Source organism: Equus caballus, chromosome 25 (assembly GCF_041296265.1).
Source record: "Equus caballus isolate H_3958 breed thoroughbred chromosome 25, TB-T2T, whole genome shotgun sequence".
NCBI classification, from domain to species: domain Eukaryota; kingdom Metazoa; phylum Chordata; class Mammalia; order Perissodactyla; family Equidae; genus Equus; species Equus caballus.
Genome location: NC_091708.1, coordinates 37,091,971 through 37,106,274, shown reverse-complemented (window position 1 = coordinate 37,106,274; position 14,304 = coordinate 37,091,971). Strand labels below are relative to the sequence as shown.

General features: G+C 42.8%; 1 protein-coding gene across 10 annotated transcripts in view; it reads left to right on the top strand.

Moving 5' to 3' along the window:
- Window positions 1–526: 526 nt before the first annotated feature.
- Window positions 527–14,304, top strand: part of GOLGA1 (golgin A1) — a 47,651-nt gene continuing 33,873 nt past the window's right edge. For 3 of the 10 annotated variants that reach the window (XR_011432648.1, XM_023628853.2, XM_005605782.4), the window contains exons 1-7: window positions 815–1,164; window positions 2,002–2,051; window positions 2,905–3,205; window positions 7,889–7,979; window positions 10,000–10,074; window positions 11,056–11,153; window positions 12,541–12,573. Coding sequence is in view for 9 of the 10 variants with exons in the window: in XM_023628853.2 (XP_023484621.1) it covers window positions 3,071–3,205; window positions 7,889–7,979; window positions 10,000–10,074; window positions 11,056–11,153; window positions 12,541–12,573 (432 nt within the window). In the remaining variant the exon portion in view is untranslated. Of the gene's footprint in view, window positions 1,510–2,001; window positions 2,052–2,904; window positions 3,206–7,888; window positions 7,980–9,999; window positions 10,075–11,055; window positions 11,154–12,540; window positions 12,574–14,304 lie in introns of all 10 variants that reach the window. The other 7 variants (XM_070251772.1, XM_005605783.4, XM_070251774.1 and 4 more) reach the window with 7 other exon arrangements.

Here is a 14,304-nt window from a genome sequence, read left to right as displayed (position 1 = left end):
ATCTTTCAGATAAAACCCCAGACACTGTCTTTGGGTTGTGGGTTCGATGCTTATCCTTCTAGTTTGTGAATTTCTTCTGGCTCCTGGTCTTGGTGTTTCCCTGCCCTGCCCCCGGTGGTCAGAACTGGGACACGCGGAGGGAGGCATTGTTTCAGAGGAGGGTGAAGGCTGGCATTGGGGCTGGGGCAAGAAGAGCAATTTCAGTGTGGACCGTCTGGTTTGGTTGGCACTGAGGAGTCCGGACGCCCGACGTAGGCTACTAATTTGCGCTGTAGCTTTAAACGAGGCGGTTTTTCCCCTCTGGACTTTTTTCATATGTCAAAACTTGAAGGACCACTCGTGGATAGTGAAATGAATGTGGTGGGCTGCCGCCAGAGTTTTTAAAAGAAATGCCACATATCGGGAGTGCACTATATAATCAGGCTATGATTCTGGAAACTTTTCTTTCAGTGGGACGTTATGTGTGTCCTGGGTTGCGATATAAAACGTAGAACCTATATGAGGTCGTGGGCACAAGCATTAAACCACTAGTCACGAGGCGCGAAGTCCCAGGACTAGTTCCGGGAGCCACAGACTTCCATGTGAGGAGGGAGGCAGGGACGTGCAGTGATCGCCTGCTACACAGTGACGAGGCGGCTGTGCAGGATGCAGCGGGACGGGGATGCGGGGAGAATGGAAGCTCCCGGCGGGCACAGCGCAACCGCGGCCCGGGGTTTCTATCCACGCGGCACACGAGGGCCCCACGGCACCTACTGGGCTCTTCCCCTTTTGCCATGAGGCTCCTCCCACTTCCCCAGCTCCGCACCGCCTCCTTAAAGACAAGAGGAAGCTAGAAAGGCTTCAGCCACCCAGTCATCCTTCGCGGGTCGGGCCGTTCGCTGACGTGGCAAGCCGGCCTAGGTGAGCGCCCCGTCGGCGCTCGCGCCCCGCAGCCGTCGCGGCCCAACCGCCACCCCGAGGCTCGCGCCGCCGGCCGCAGGAACCGCAAGCGGGCGCATGCGCGCGGCGGACGTGCTCCGCGCGCAGCCACTTCCGGCGCGCTGGTGCAAGTGCGGTTCCGGGTCGCTGCTCCGCTCTCGGCCGGCCGTGGGGGCTGGTGACGCGGGCCGGCACTCACGAGAGGCCCCGGAGGCGGGGCTCTGCCGGCTGCCCAGAGAGCGGCAGGTGCGCGGGTGGGGGCCGGAGACGCGGGCAGGCCCCTCATCCTTCCGGTGGCCTCGGTCTGCCCCGAAAGCGGCCAGGACGGGGTTGCCCAAGACCTAAGGCCGGGGGCGGTCCCGGGAGCTGAAAGGGCTGGGGTGGGGACGGAGGCGGGCTGCCGGCCTGGGAGTCTGGAGCCCTGGGTTCCGGGATTCCCCCCTGCGCGACCTTGGACAAGTCCCTCCTCTTGTCTGGGTCTCAGTTTCCCTGCTGTCAAATGGGAGAGACGTTGGATCTTTCCCTCCTTTGACGGTCCAAGCACGGGCAGGTCTGGAAGGAGCCTGAGTGGGGTCCAGACTGCCGTGGCAGGTACTTGCCTGCCTCCCTGGGCGTCAGGCAGCTGTCTTTTACCCGACCCAGCCATCCTTTCTCTCAGCAACTTTCTTAGTGCGAGTCAAGGCTCTGTGACTAGACAGCCCAGGGTCTGGCCGGGTGAACAAACAATGTGTGACTGTCAGAATCAACTGAGAAATAAATGCTGGCCCTGGGGAACCTTAATCTTGTTCAAGTTGTTTTGCCCAGGGCTCCCAAGTCAAAGTGAGTGTGGGCGCCTACTGCAATGAGAGATTCTAATTTTTGTGTCTGTAACTGCAGCTCTTAGGCAGATCACAAATGCAAAGGAGATCAGGGTGAGGGAAGGTAGCCCACTGAGGATTGTGGCAGTGACAGGTTTTCTTACCTCCTCCCTTAATCCTCCGCCCTTCCTCTTCCACCCCCTCCTCCCGCCCCGCGACACTGCAACATTTTGGCCTTACAGTTGAAAGGAAATATCCGATGCATTTTATCTTTGTCTTCATGCAGGACAGAATGCTTTGATCTCCAAGCTGTTTTAAATCTAGTAGATAAGCCAGGTGAGTAGGTGGTTTACAGTAAAGTTTTTGAAGAATTGTGCAGACTTACATGGGTGATCTGAAGCGGTGAGCCGTCATTTGTAGATCTTAGAGCAGATGCTTAGATATCCTCCACAAAACATGAAAAGTTAAGGTTGGAACCAGAATATTAGTGTTTCATACACCATTGGGAAGAAAAGACGTTTGAATCTCGTGTTGAATATCATTTAAAACATTCTAAACAAAAGAAGCTGATTTGAGGTCATTTTAATCACCCTTAAAGAGAACCACACAGCGTTTCCAGGAAATGTTTGAGGCTATTAGCTTATATAATATAGTTGTCCGTCTTGCCTGTTTTTTTCTAGGTTATCAGCTTTCTCCAATGAACAGCTGATTGCAAACGGTCTTGGAATGTTAGAACATCACACCTTTTCCCCGTATTGAGTTACATGTTTTTATCTTCATTTAAAAAAAAAAAAGACTAACTTGTAGTTAAACTTAGTATTATTGAGGGAAGGATTCAGAAGTGTTAGGTGATGTTAATGTTTGCCCTGGGAAGTTATATGCCATAGCCACCTTGATGTAATAAAAAAAAATAGGGACTTGTGAGTCAGAGTCCTGTGTTCAAATACCAGTCCTGCCACTTCGCCACACAATCTTTGGCGGGTTCTTTCACCTTCTCAAGGTCGGATTTCCTCTTCTGCGTGTGCATATGAAGCACCTGAGTGCTTTTGAAATGTTTAGTAGTTGTGTCCTATTGAGTGTACATGTAAAATTATGAAACTTAATTTTGAAACCCGAAGCTTAACATAGCAACTCAGATGTGAAATCTCTCCGGTGTTTGACTTAGAGCTCTCTTTCACCTGATTTATAGATACCGTGTTGCCGTAAGCCCTTGGCCCACATTAAAGTGGAAATGCAGCTTGCTTGGATGTCTGGAACTTTTTAGGCACCTGTCTCTCAATTCCTGCTTGCTGGCATAAGACGTGCTGTGGTGGTTTAAGAGTTGGTCATCCGTGAAGAATAGCCACGCAGCAAAAATGTTTGCAAAACTAAAGAAGAAAATTGCAGAAGAGACTGCTGTCTCCCAGAGGCCAGGAGGTGCTACTAGGATCCCACGGTCGGTGAGCAAGGAATCGGTTGCCTCCATGGGAGCTGACTCAGGAGATGACTTTGTAAGTATCTTCTAAAGTTTTTAATATTTGGTACAGTCTCAGTACATTTCAAAAATAATATTTCAAGGAATCCTTCCGATAAGCATTCTTTTAAAATTGCAAGATTATTTGTAGTTTATATATGATGATTGTTACTCTGAAGTGCTCCTCTGTTTTTTTTCTTTATTTTTCTGCAAGTCTCTTTCCATATTCTCTGCATTGTCCTCTTGTCCTCTTTTTCCATCTATATACCTTGTGCCTCTTCTTTTACATTTCATTTCTCAAAATGCCTCAGCCCGTTGTCTCTGCAGACAAATATACTTTAAGTCACTGTTGCTTAACAAGGTCTGTGAGTTGTGTGGAGTTAGCCAGAGTGAACTATTTTATTGGGAAAGTTGATGAAAAGATGGCACTGGTGACTGCAGTGTGTCCCTTATTTGTACAGTACCTTTGTAGTGGAAAAGATTTCAAAAGATGAGGATGCTGCCTTGTTAGGTAAATGTCACACATAGGACTAAAAGTGTGTCTTTGGTGGATGACAGGGTCCTTTTAACGTCAGATAACTTTTTAAAAATGATTTATAATACTTTATATATGTACAAGAATGTATGTTATGTGAACTTAAAGTGTAAAGCATAAAAACAAAATGAATACTTAATTTGTCACCTATCAAAAAACTAGAATGTTATTGATATTGTTGAAGTCACCTGTATGCTTCTCCCCAATTCCCGTCCCTCCCTCCCTTCCAGATCACCACTGTCCTAAATTTTGTTTATCATTCCCTTGCTTTTTAGTATATCCTACCAAATATGTATCTACTCATAAACAATTTATTGTTTAATGTTGCTTATTTTTGAACTTCATAAAAATAGTACACTATAGTCTTCTTGGGCTTACTGTTTTTTATTTTTTAATCAACATGTTTCTAGAATGCATCTTTGTTACATGAAGCTGTGGTTCATTTATTTTTACTGCTGTATGAGATTCCAGCATCTGAAAAGGCCACAATTTATCTCTGTCTTCTCCTGGTGACAGACACTTGAATTGTTTCCATGGTCAGATGAGTCTTCCTTCTCCTTTCTTATGCTTCCTGTCCCAGGTCAGATTACCTGGCAGAAGCTATTAGGTTATGGGGGTCGAACAATAAGATTACGAGATCTAAATTATCATTGACTCCTATATTTAACAGGAAATAGAAATGCGCATTTGATCACCAGGCTGAAGGATGTAGCTTTAATGCTGAGTTCTCGGCAGAAGTACCTGCTTTCCCTTCATGCTGACTTGCTAAATGAAGTCTCTCATCTCCAGTGTGTTCCAGATAGATTGGCCTGAATTCAGGAAATGTTTTGCTTTGAGACTTGTAAGATAATCTCTTTGAACCTGCTATATATGTATTCTGATCCTCACTCCCTATCTCCAGGCCCTTATATCCCACTGCATGTATTTCTCTAACCAGATGCCTTTCCTCTGGTATCTCAAATTCTGAAACGAACAAAACTGAGTTCATTAACTCCATTTCCACCTGTGCACCTTCATCCCTCAAGTCACCACCAAGGAGCCCTGGAGTTTTAGACTCTTCCCTCCTTCCCTTCCTGATGTGCAATCAGCCAGCAAGTTTTTCGGCTTCCATCTCCTAAATGTCTCAGACTTTCGCTCTCCACTCTACTTACTAGTAGTACATTTACTTCCATTTTATGTCAGACTGTCTCTCTTTCTTGGACAACTGTGGTAGCCTCTCTGGGTGCCCTGCCTCCAATAACTCCCCAGAACGGATCTGTTCATGTCTCTCCAATGCTTAAAATTGCTCAATGGCCTCCCTCTCATCTTCAGGATGAAGTGCAAACTCGTTATTATAGTATAATGGTAAACTCTGTGTCTTGTCCCCGTTTACCTATCCAGCCTCATCTCATACTCCTTTCCTACACCTTGTGCTCCAGCTCTGTTGAACTTATTGCACTTCCTGGAATGGACAACATTCCTTCATGCCTACAAATGTTTGCATGTGCTGGTTCCTCTCTGGAGTGTCTCCTGTCTCCTCCTTTCACGCTTGCATTCCTCTCACAGACTTTTGTGCGTCCTTAAAGATTCAGCTCACATGTTACTTCCAGGAAGCCCCCTTGACCCAACCTGCCCCTCTCACCCTCTCTACCCGTCATCCCTCCTGGCTGAGTTTGGTCCCTAGTCTCCTACTTACCTCTGTATCAGCACCTGTTACACTGCATTGGTGTTGATGATTTGCTGGTGTGTCTCTCCCACTAAACTAAGAGCTTCATGAAACTCAGGTCAGCTTGTAGATTTGGACCTGGATTTGATTCCCTACTTCATCGTTATTGTGTGACTTTTGGCAAATTCCTTCACTTTTCTATGCCTTAGTTTCCACATCTGTAAAATGGGCATAGGAACTGTACATGTCTTTATTAAAGAATGTGTGTTGGGGGTCCCCAAGGTTCACCCTTAGGTTTGAATATTCACTAGGAGGACTCACAGGACTCAGCATAGTTTTACTCACTGTTGTCATTTATTACAGGGAAAGGATACCAGGCATAACCAGAAAAGGGAAAAGGCGTGGGGGGTAAAGCCTGGAGGAAACCAGGCACAAGCTTCCAAGAGTCCTCTCCTAGCGGAGTTACAGAGGACACACATAATTCCCCCAGCAGTGCATTGTGACAACACATGTGAGACGTCTACCAGGGAAGCTCATTAGAGACGCAGTGCCAGGGATCTTACTGGAGGCTCATCACGTAGGCACCCTCTGCCTGGCATTTCCAAAATTCCAGACTCCCAGAAGCAAAACAGTGTAGGTACTATGAGTCATTCTTATCAGAAATGGTGGGAACCCTTGCAAAATCTAAGTTTCCATAGGCCAGCCTGGGACTAACCTTACTAGCAGGACTTCCCAAGGATAGCAGTCTCAGGCCTGTAATGTTGACTCTTTTCCGCATAGTATATAAAACACTTAGCATAGTTCTTGGCTCTTAACAAGCATTTCATAACTAGCAGTTGCTGCAGCTGCTGCTGTTTTAGGTAGGAACTTTGTATCACCACTATTCCCAGTGCTTAGCACAATGCTGAGAATAGGATGTCTCACTGACAGTAATAGTCATAACTCCTGCTAATAATAGACAAGTTGTATTAAAACTAATTATGTGCCAGGCTCTGTCTTAGGGACTTGGCCAGTATTGATTTATTTAGTCCTCACCGCAGCTCTGTGACATCGATCATGTTTGTTGTCACAGTTTACGTATGGGGAAACCAGTGTACAGAGAAGGTGGCTGATTGGCCCAAGTTCTTAGAGTTTATAACTGGTGAGGATGGGACTTTAACCCAGCCCTTCCGCCTCCAGAGACTCCCTCTTAACTATGCATTCTCCTGAGTCTCCATAAATGCTGGATTGGGCGGGTGGCTGGATGGGTGAATGAGTATTTAGAGTGAATTGTTAACCACCTTTGAAAACATTTGGGGAATGAAATGGGGAAACATGACTAAAGACTGGATATTAGATAATATTTTTAATTTTGTTAGGTTTGATAATGGCATTGTGGTTATAAAGGAAAATGTCCTTATATTTTAGAAATGTTTATCAAAGTATCTAGGATGAAATGTCATGATGTCTGTTGTTTGAAGTACTTTAGTAAAATAAAAATTGATGAAGCAAATATGGGAAGACGTCAGCAATTGTTAAAGTAGATGGAGAATGTTCCTTAAACCGTTCTCCCTACTCTTCTGTATTTTTAAAAATGTTATAGTTGAAAGAACAAAGACAAAGTGAGTTATTGGGGCCGGCCCCATGGCCAAGTGGTTAAGTTCATGCACTCCACTTCAGCAGCCCAGGGTTTGCTGATTCAGATCCTGGGTGTGGATGTACACGTCGCTCATAAAGCCATGCTGTGGCAGTGTCCCACATAAAAGAACTAGAAAGACCTATCACTAGGATATATAACTATGTACTGGGGCTTTGGGGAGGGAAAAAAAAAAGAGAGAAAGATTGGCAACAAATGTCAGCTCAGGGCCAATCTTCTTCACCAAAAAAAAAAAAAAACCTTAAAAAAATAAAGCATTATTTCTTAGCACTAGTAAGCAGTGCCCAAAGTAATAGTAGTACCCATGTGTTTTAAAATATTCTATATTGTTGGGGAAAATTGATATCTCATTAATATGTTGATTTATTGAATGTGTATTATCTGCTGAAGTCTTTGATGCATTTTAGAGCTTTAGATGGGCATCCTTTTGTTTATAGATGAAGATACTGAGACTGTCAATGTCAGTGATAGATTCTTCATCACAGACCAGCCTTTGATTCCTTGCTATAAACCTTCCCCCCTTATCCTTGGACTTTACCTTTGGAAAAATAAAGTGATTTCCTTTTTTATCACTGAAGGTTTATTTTCTGTATTATGTACTTGGTGTAATACAATCATAATGGATTTGTTTACCACCGTTTATTCCAATAGTGTGTATACACACACACATAGTTTATCTGTTTAGCATCTTCTATCTCTTTTACATTATAGATGGAGATAGTGATGCTTCTGCTTTACAGGTAGAGAACTAGGGCCCAGGTACGTTAAGAAGCTTTTCAATGATCACAGTTAATTAAAGTGTAACCAAACCTAAAATAGCATTGTCACTTTCTGGCTCAGTAGTGGGCCTCGTTGCTGAAAACCCATGGATGACTGTGACCTCTCTTGGTGTCTGTCTCAACAGGCCTCCGATGGAAGCAGCTCCAGAGAAGACCTTTCGTCCCAGCTTTTGAGGAGGAACGAACAGATACGGAAATTAGAGGCCAGACTTTCTGGTATGTCCAAGAACTCATAAAGGGACACAGAGGAAACTCGCCTTGCCTGACCCTCTCTCCCTATAACACAGCCATGTAGCGTAACCTTATAGTTGTTTTGACATCGTTTGATCTTCTTAGTCAAAAAGGAGCAATCTGTATCCCCTTTGTTCGCCTCTTTTGTTAGTGTACTCAATAGTGTAAATTCGAAACTGAGTTTTAAAGTTAAAAAAAAATACATATGTTTTTCTGCTCCTGAGGTTTCTAGTCATGGATATGAAAGGTATTAAAAGTATATGTAGAATAGATCTGACCATCTTTCACCCGTTATCATAGCTTGCTTTCAGGCCAAGAGGGGTAGGGGACAGTATTTACAGGGAGTGGCCCATAGATGTTGGATTCTTCAGCACCAGAGAGGGTTTGGTGCTACATTGCCACTTGCTCCAGCTACATATCACCTGTGTAAGTATCATTCTGGGTCTTTGGGCCACTTTTCAGTGATATTTCCAGCTCAAAACCTGTATAAAAGCTGTAAGGCTCATTATGTCTTTGGTGTGCAGTTATAATTCACACACCTCCCGTTATGTCCTTTGCCTGAGCAGGGCATGTTTGCCACAGAGTTGTGAGTGCTTATTTTGGTGTCTGCCGGTGGATACATTTTGAAAGCTTCATCTTGTGAAGTGGTCAATGACTTCTATGTTTCTTTTTGTCCCTTGGCTTTATGCCCATTTTATTGGAGTAAAAGCAGTAAACTAAAAAATTCACCAAATTGTATGTGAAATTTTTGTGTTCGTGTAGTTACCAAAGGTCCATAGTGTAGGTCACAGCGACCTGTTAGTCCATTATTCATTCTCTCCTCACTAGAGCCTCATTTATAGCGAGGTTAAGGTCACACAAGTAGTAGGTGGTAGAGCTGGGATCCAAACCCAGATTTGCTTGATGCTCGAGTCCATACTCTTAACTGAAGTCTACTTTAAACTCTGTTGTTACTATCCCGCTACCCCTACCTGTAAATAGTCTCATTAACAGAGGTGAAATAACTTTTTGTGTTTCTTTAATATTGAGGAGAAAACTATAAAATAATATATAGCTTCACTAATACAGAAGGAAGGGTAGTTTGGGCTTGATTTAGAGAAGGGACAGGGAGGAGAACTGACGTTTACTGATCCTACTTCTGTCCTGAGTGTTGCTGCAGGCTCAGGGTGAACAACGACAATGGCAGCTACCTTTCTCGAGCTCTCTGTGCCATTTGCTTAAGGCACATAAAACACCCAGCTCATTAACTAATTACGGCGTATAAAACACAGTTTATCTAGTGCATCCTTTGAAGTAGGTACCGTTAGTCATCATTTGATAAATGAAGAAACTAATACTTAGGATCAAGAATTTGCGTAATGTCTCCCAGCTAAAAAGTGACAGAGTTGGGATTTGAACTAAAGCCTGTCTCCTTTTCCGCTATACCATACTATCTTCTTTGGCCACCTAGGTAATTAATTCTGACTTTCACTTTTAATATGGCATAGGCAGCTCAGTTCTTATGTAGAAAGGAAGCTGACTGTTCTAGAGAATGAAGTACTTTCCTGGTAAAGGCGATGCTGTGGTAAGGTGTTTGCTATTGCCCTATCCACTGTTACTCAGGTGAATGGACTGTAAGTGAGCTGTTGAGTGAGCTCCCTCTGATCTCTCCTACTGCTGAGACTGGAAGGGGACGTGAGAACTGAGATTTGAAATTAAGTCCTGAGGTAGTACTGGTTTTCATAGCAGGACATTGCTGATGGTCAGACCGGGTCGAATTGTTCTCTATGAAGGCTAAACAAACCTGCCTGTTTGTATTCACCATGTACACTGTGGTTGGTTTGTACTATACTTGTTTGCCTGTGTTGTTCATTGTTAATGGGAGGCTGTCTGCCTAGCTTTCCTTAACAGGAATGGTTTTCAGGTTGAGAAAATCGTCATCATTTTCACTCATTTTTTTGTTGAATTAACTTCCTTTCCTGATGTTTGTCCATTCCTGGTATGTGCGTCACCCTCCTCACCCAAGACTATGCTGAACAGGTCCGAAACTTGCAGAAGATAAAAGAGAAGCTTGAAATTGCGTTAGAAAAACACCAGGATTGTACGTATTTTTTTCCTGCTTTTTTTCAATCTTTTCAGGGTTTAGTTTTTTAAAATGAAACAATGGCGTATGGTTAAATTTGTCCTTTGTCGTAGCTCAAATCTTTATTTTATAAGTAGTATACTTCTTAATCAGGTTGCTATAACATTTGTCTGATATTTATAAACATGCAGCTCATCTTTATGTTGCCTATGGGCATTCTTAGGAGAAGGTCGTTATATGTATCCGCTTGTCTTCATCCAGTTGACCAGTTTTTTGGCTGCCCTGAGATTTTGGTAAAATCTAGTACCCAGCCCTTGGGCCTAGATCATGAGACTTTGATTCTAGCTATGGCTTCATTGCTGCTCTGTTCAGTAACTGGGGGAAATCTCTGTCATCACTCCTCCAACAATAGAACATGTATTTTGTTTAGTCTACCCTAAATCATATGTTCTCCTTTGGGTTCAATCTGAGAAAGATGCTAACGGTAGTAGAAAGTTATTTTTTCTTGATATAATATATGCTAAAAAAATTATTTAAGGAAAACAAAGTGAAAGAAAGATTTTTTTTGTTTTGATTTATTTATTTTTTAATTCTGATAAAGTGGTGAATAAGGGGCATGATCTATTTTCCCCCACTTATACCAGATGGCAGTAGCCATCACTTAGCAACAGCATTGATGTCTTCTGGCGACCTTCCTAACTCAGCGTTTTATCATTGTTCCATTTAAAAAGTTACCTTTTGGCATCTTCCTAAATGTATATTCTTGACTATTACCAAAAAACAAAAACAACAGGAAACAAACAAAAAACTGTGGTCTATTACTAAGGCCAACAGATTCTGTGGAAGTCGAGATGGATCTGATTTTTCCCAGTCTCATAATCCACTTATGTGACCTTGACCTTTTTTGTTAGGTGACAGTTATAAAGTAATTACGTGGGCTATTTGTCATGCTGTTTCTGAAATATTTCCACATCTCAAATAGAGCCTCTTTGTTAACAGCTTCCATGCGGAAATTTCAAGAGCAGAATGAGACATTCCAAGCCAACAGAGCCAAAATGGCAGAAGGACTGGCTTTGGCATTAGCCAGAAAGGACCAGGTATTTTATATGTGGCACTGCCCAAGACTGGTGGAAAGATTTCACTTAGTGACATGACTTCAAAAATCATGACATAAACTTAGTAGAAAATATTTACAACCTAGGAGAAAAGGAATGATGTATCAGTTGCTAGAGACTTCATTTGGCCTTAGGGTGGGAAATTATCAAGAAACTTTACAGTTATAGTCATGAAATGTGTCCAGAATGTAAGAGTAGCTTTGTAAAATGGAGAGGGGAACTAGTGTGTCCGTAATGTGGTGGCGAGTCCCAAGTAAGGAAAAGGTTCTCTGCCCTCTAAAAACCCGTCTCAAAGCCTAGTCCCAACACGCTTGCCTTTTATAGTGGAGAAGATGCTGTCAAACTGGCCAGCACCCATGATGTACATAGTTCTGTTCTAAGTTTTTTCAACTGCAGCTAGCTAGACATAGGGGAACTCCTATAATCTCGATAGTACCATCCATTGAAAGATGCTGAATGAATGACAATAAGAAAGAAAAATGATACTTTTACTGGCAGTTACAATAATTATGAAGTATATTTTATTCAATGACATTTTAAATTTAAGGTAAGCATCAAGATGCTACAATGGCAATCTTGATTTATTAAGACAGGGTCAGTTTATTATATTACATTTCATTTAAGAAAATGCATAGTTTATTTCATCCACAGTAGATGAGGTAGTTGGTTGACCTGTTTTACAAAGTAAATTAGTCAGCTGGGATATTTACTGGCCAGGAAGAAACTCATTCACCAATACTTAGTGGATAACTATGGTATGAGTGTATCTGAATGAAGAAATAACCTAAAATTAATGGATTCTGATTGTAGGCAAGTGGGATATGGCCTTGGCCTTTTGAACCAATGGTTATTTTTTCCCCTGTTCTGTGATTTGTGAATAAGGGGCATGATGCCTTTTCCTCTAACTTCTGCCAAATTGCAGAAAGGATATTGTTAAAATGAGAAGGAAAATAATTATCATGGGCTTTGGAGCCCCCCCTTTCAGTAAATTAATTTCTGAACATCAATTGCAGAGTTATCAACTTGGCTGGTCCCGACTGCCCACTCGCAGGAAAAAAATAATAGTACTCATGGAAAAGCCCTCAGGAATGGGCTGAAAAGCTGCATCAGAACAGCAGATACAGCTTAGTAAAAGTCTGCAGGCTTATATTTGTGTTCTAGAATTTTATGTTAAGTTCACTTTCTTCTTCTTTTAGGACTCTTGTCTTTCTTAATATTAGGCCAACTTTATGGGATTTTTTAATTTGCTGTTTTGGTTGGTTGATTTGTTGGTTGCTTTTGGGGGGGAGTTAGATTGTTTTGTTTTTGGAAAATCTTGGTATTACTGATACTCTCCCTGGAAACTGTACTTTTTATTATTTTGTTTTAGGAATGGTCAGAAAAAATGGATCAGCTTGAAAAGGTTAGTTCATCTTTATTTTTATCTCCTTATCAATGTTGGCCTCTTCTCAGGGGCTCAGAAAATGGTTTCTCCAGTACCCAGTGTGTTGATTGCTGTGCCCTCTCTTGGAAGCAGGACACTGGATGATTAGACAGTGACTTGAAAAGCTCGTGTCTTCCCCTTTCTTGGTGGGCGTGCTGGGTATCTTTTGTTTGCCCTTCATGATGTACTCTCAGCCCCTCTCTTCCCTTTCTCTGGGTGCCTGAAGGCTGACAGGGACTGCATCAGCAGGGCTCCACGGCCCTCCGGCTTCTGATTGGCTTCCACCAGTGAGGACACCCAAAGAACTATATGTGGAAGAGTGTGTTTGGGATGTTTATTCATCTTGATGTGGGATCCCTTCCATTTAGTTGCGTCCCATGGCTAAAGGTCACAGCTTCAGTTGGACCTTTGGTTTGCTCTCTGACATAGTTTCTGTCCCTGGGTTTCTTGTAACCTCTTCATCCCTTTGTCCCTTCCTGTTCAACTGTTACTAGCAAATTATCTCTTTTAGGTTTTCTTACCCCACCCACAGCTTTAAAAAGTCTCTGTTAAACTCTGCTCAAAATGCCTAAATTGAGTCTGTATCCTGCTAGGGCCCTGATTGACACGGTAGTAACGTCAGGAATACTCTTTGAGGAGGCAGTGGGGAAGGAGAGCAGTCCTCAAGGCTCAGCACTGAGCAGATAAGAGGGCCTCTTGACTAGACACAGAGGAGGAGCGTTGATTATTCTAGTTCCATAGCTTGTGTGGCACTGTGTAGGTGCCTTATGCAATATGATTCTGGCTCCTAGACATGAACAGGAAGATGGAATTTCAAGCCTACAAGTAGAAAAACATTTTAATTGAAAATAATCAATAGTCAGCTACTTCAGCCTGAATTATATGCTTACTACTCCTAAATTACCCTTTATGGTAGAAAAATTATTTCTTAGATTGATATATTCAGTTGCAAAATATATTTACTGTTAATTTTATTAAACAGATGAGTTTTATTATTGCTCCATTCTTGTAGTAAAACACCAAGTTAAACTAGCATTTTTCTTTGTGTATTCTGTAGAAATCTGATTATCAAGCTATCAGAATACTGTAACATGTTTATGTAAGGAAAGAATTAGAGAAAAGTCAAGCTATCTCCCAAAGAAACTTTTGCTTTAAAAAAAAAATCTTTAGGGGCTGGCCCAGTGGCGCAGCGGTTAGGTGTGCACGTTCTGCTTCAGCAGCCTGGGGTTTGCGGGTTTGGATCCCTGGTGCGGAAATGGTGCCACTTGGCAAGCCATGCTGTGGTAGGCGTCCCACATATAAAGTAGAGGAAGATAGGCACAGATGTGCGCTGAGGGCCAGTCTTCCTCAGCAAAAAGAGGAGGATTGGCAGCAGATGTTAGCTCAGAGCTAATCTTCCTTAAAAAAAAAAATCTTTAAACATGTGGTGTTGATGATGTTCTTCTTAAATATGGAGGTATGGGTTAGGTTAAAGTTTTCTTGTCTTAGAGGAAACTCTTAAGATTGTAGCTGGGGCCGGCCCTGTGGCCGAGTGGTTAAGTTCATGCACTCCACTTTGGTGACCTAGGGTTTCACCAGTTTGGATCCTGTGCACAGACATGGCACCGCTCGTCAGGCCATGCTGAGGCAGCATCCCACATGCTACAACCAGAAGGACCCACAACTAAAACAATATATATATACAACTGTATACTGGGGGGATTTGGAGAG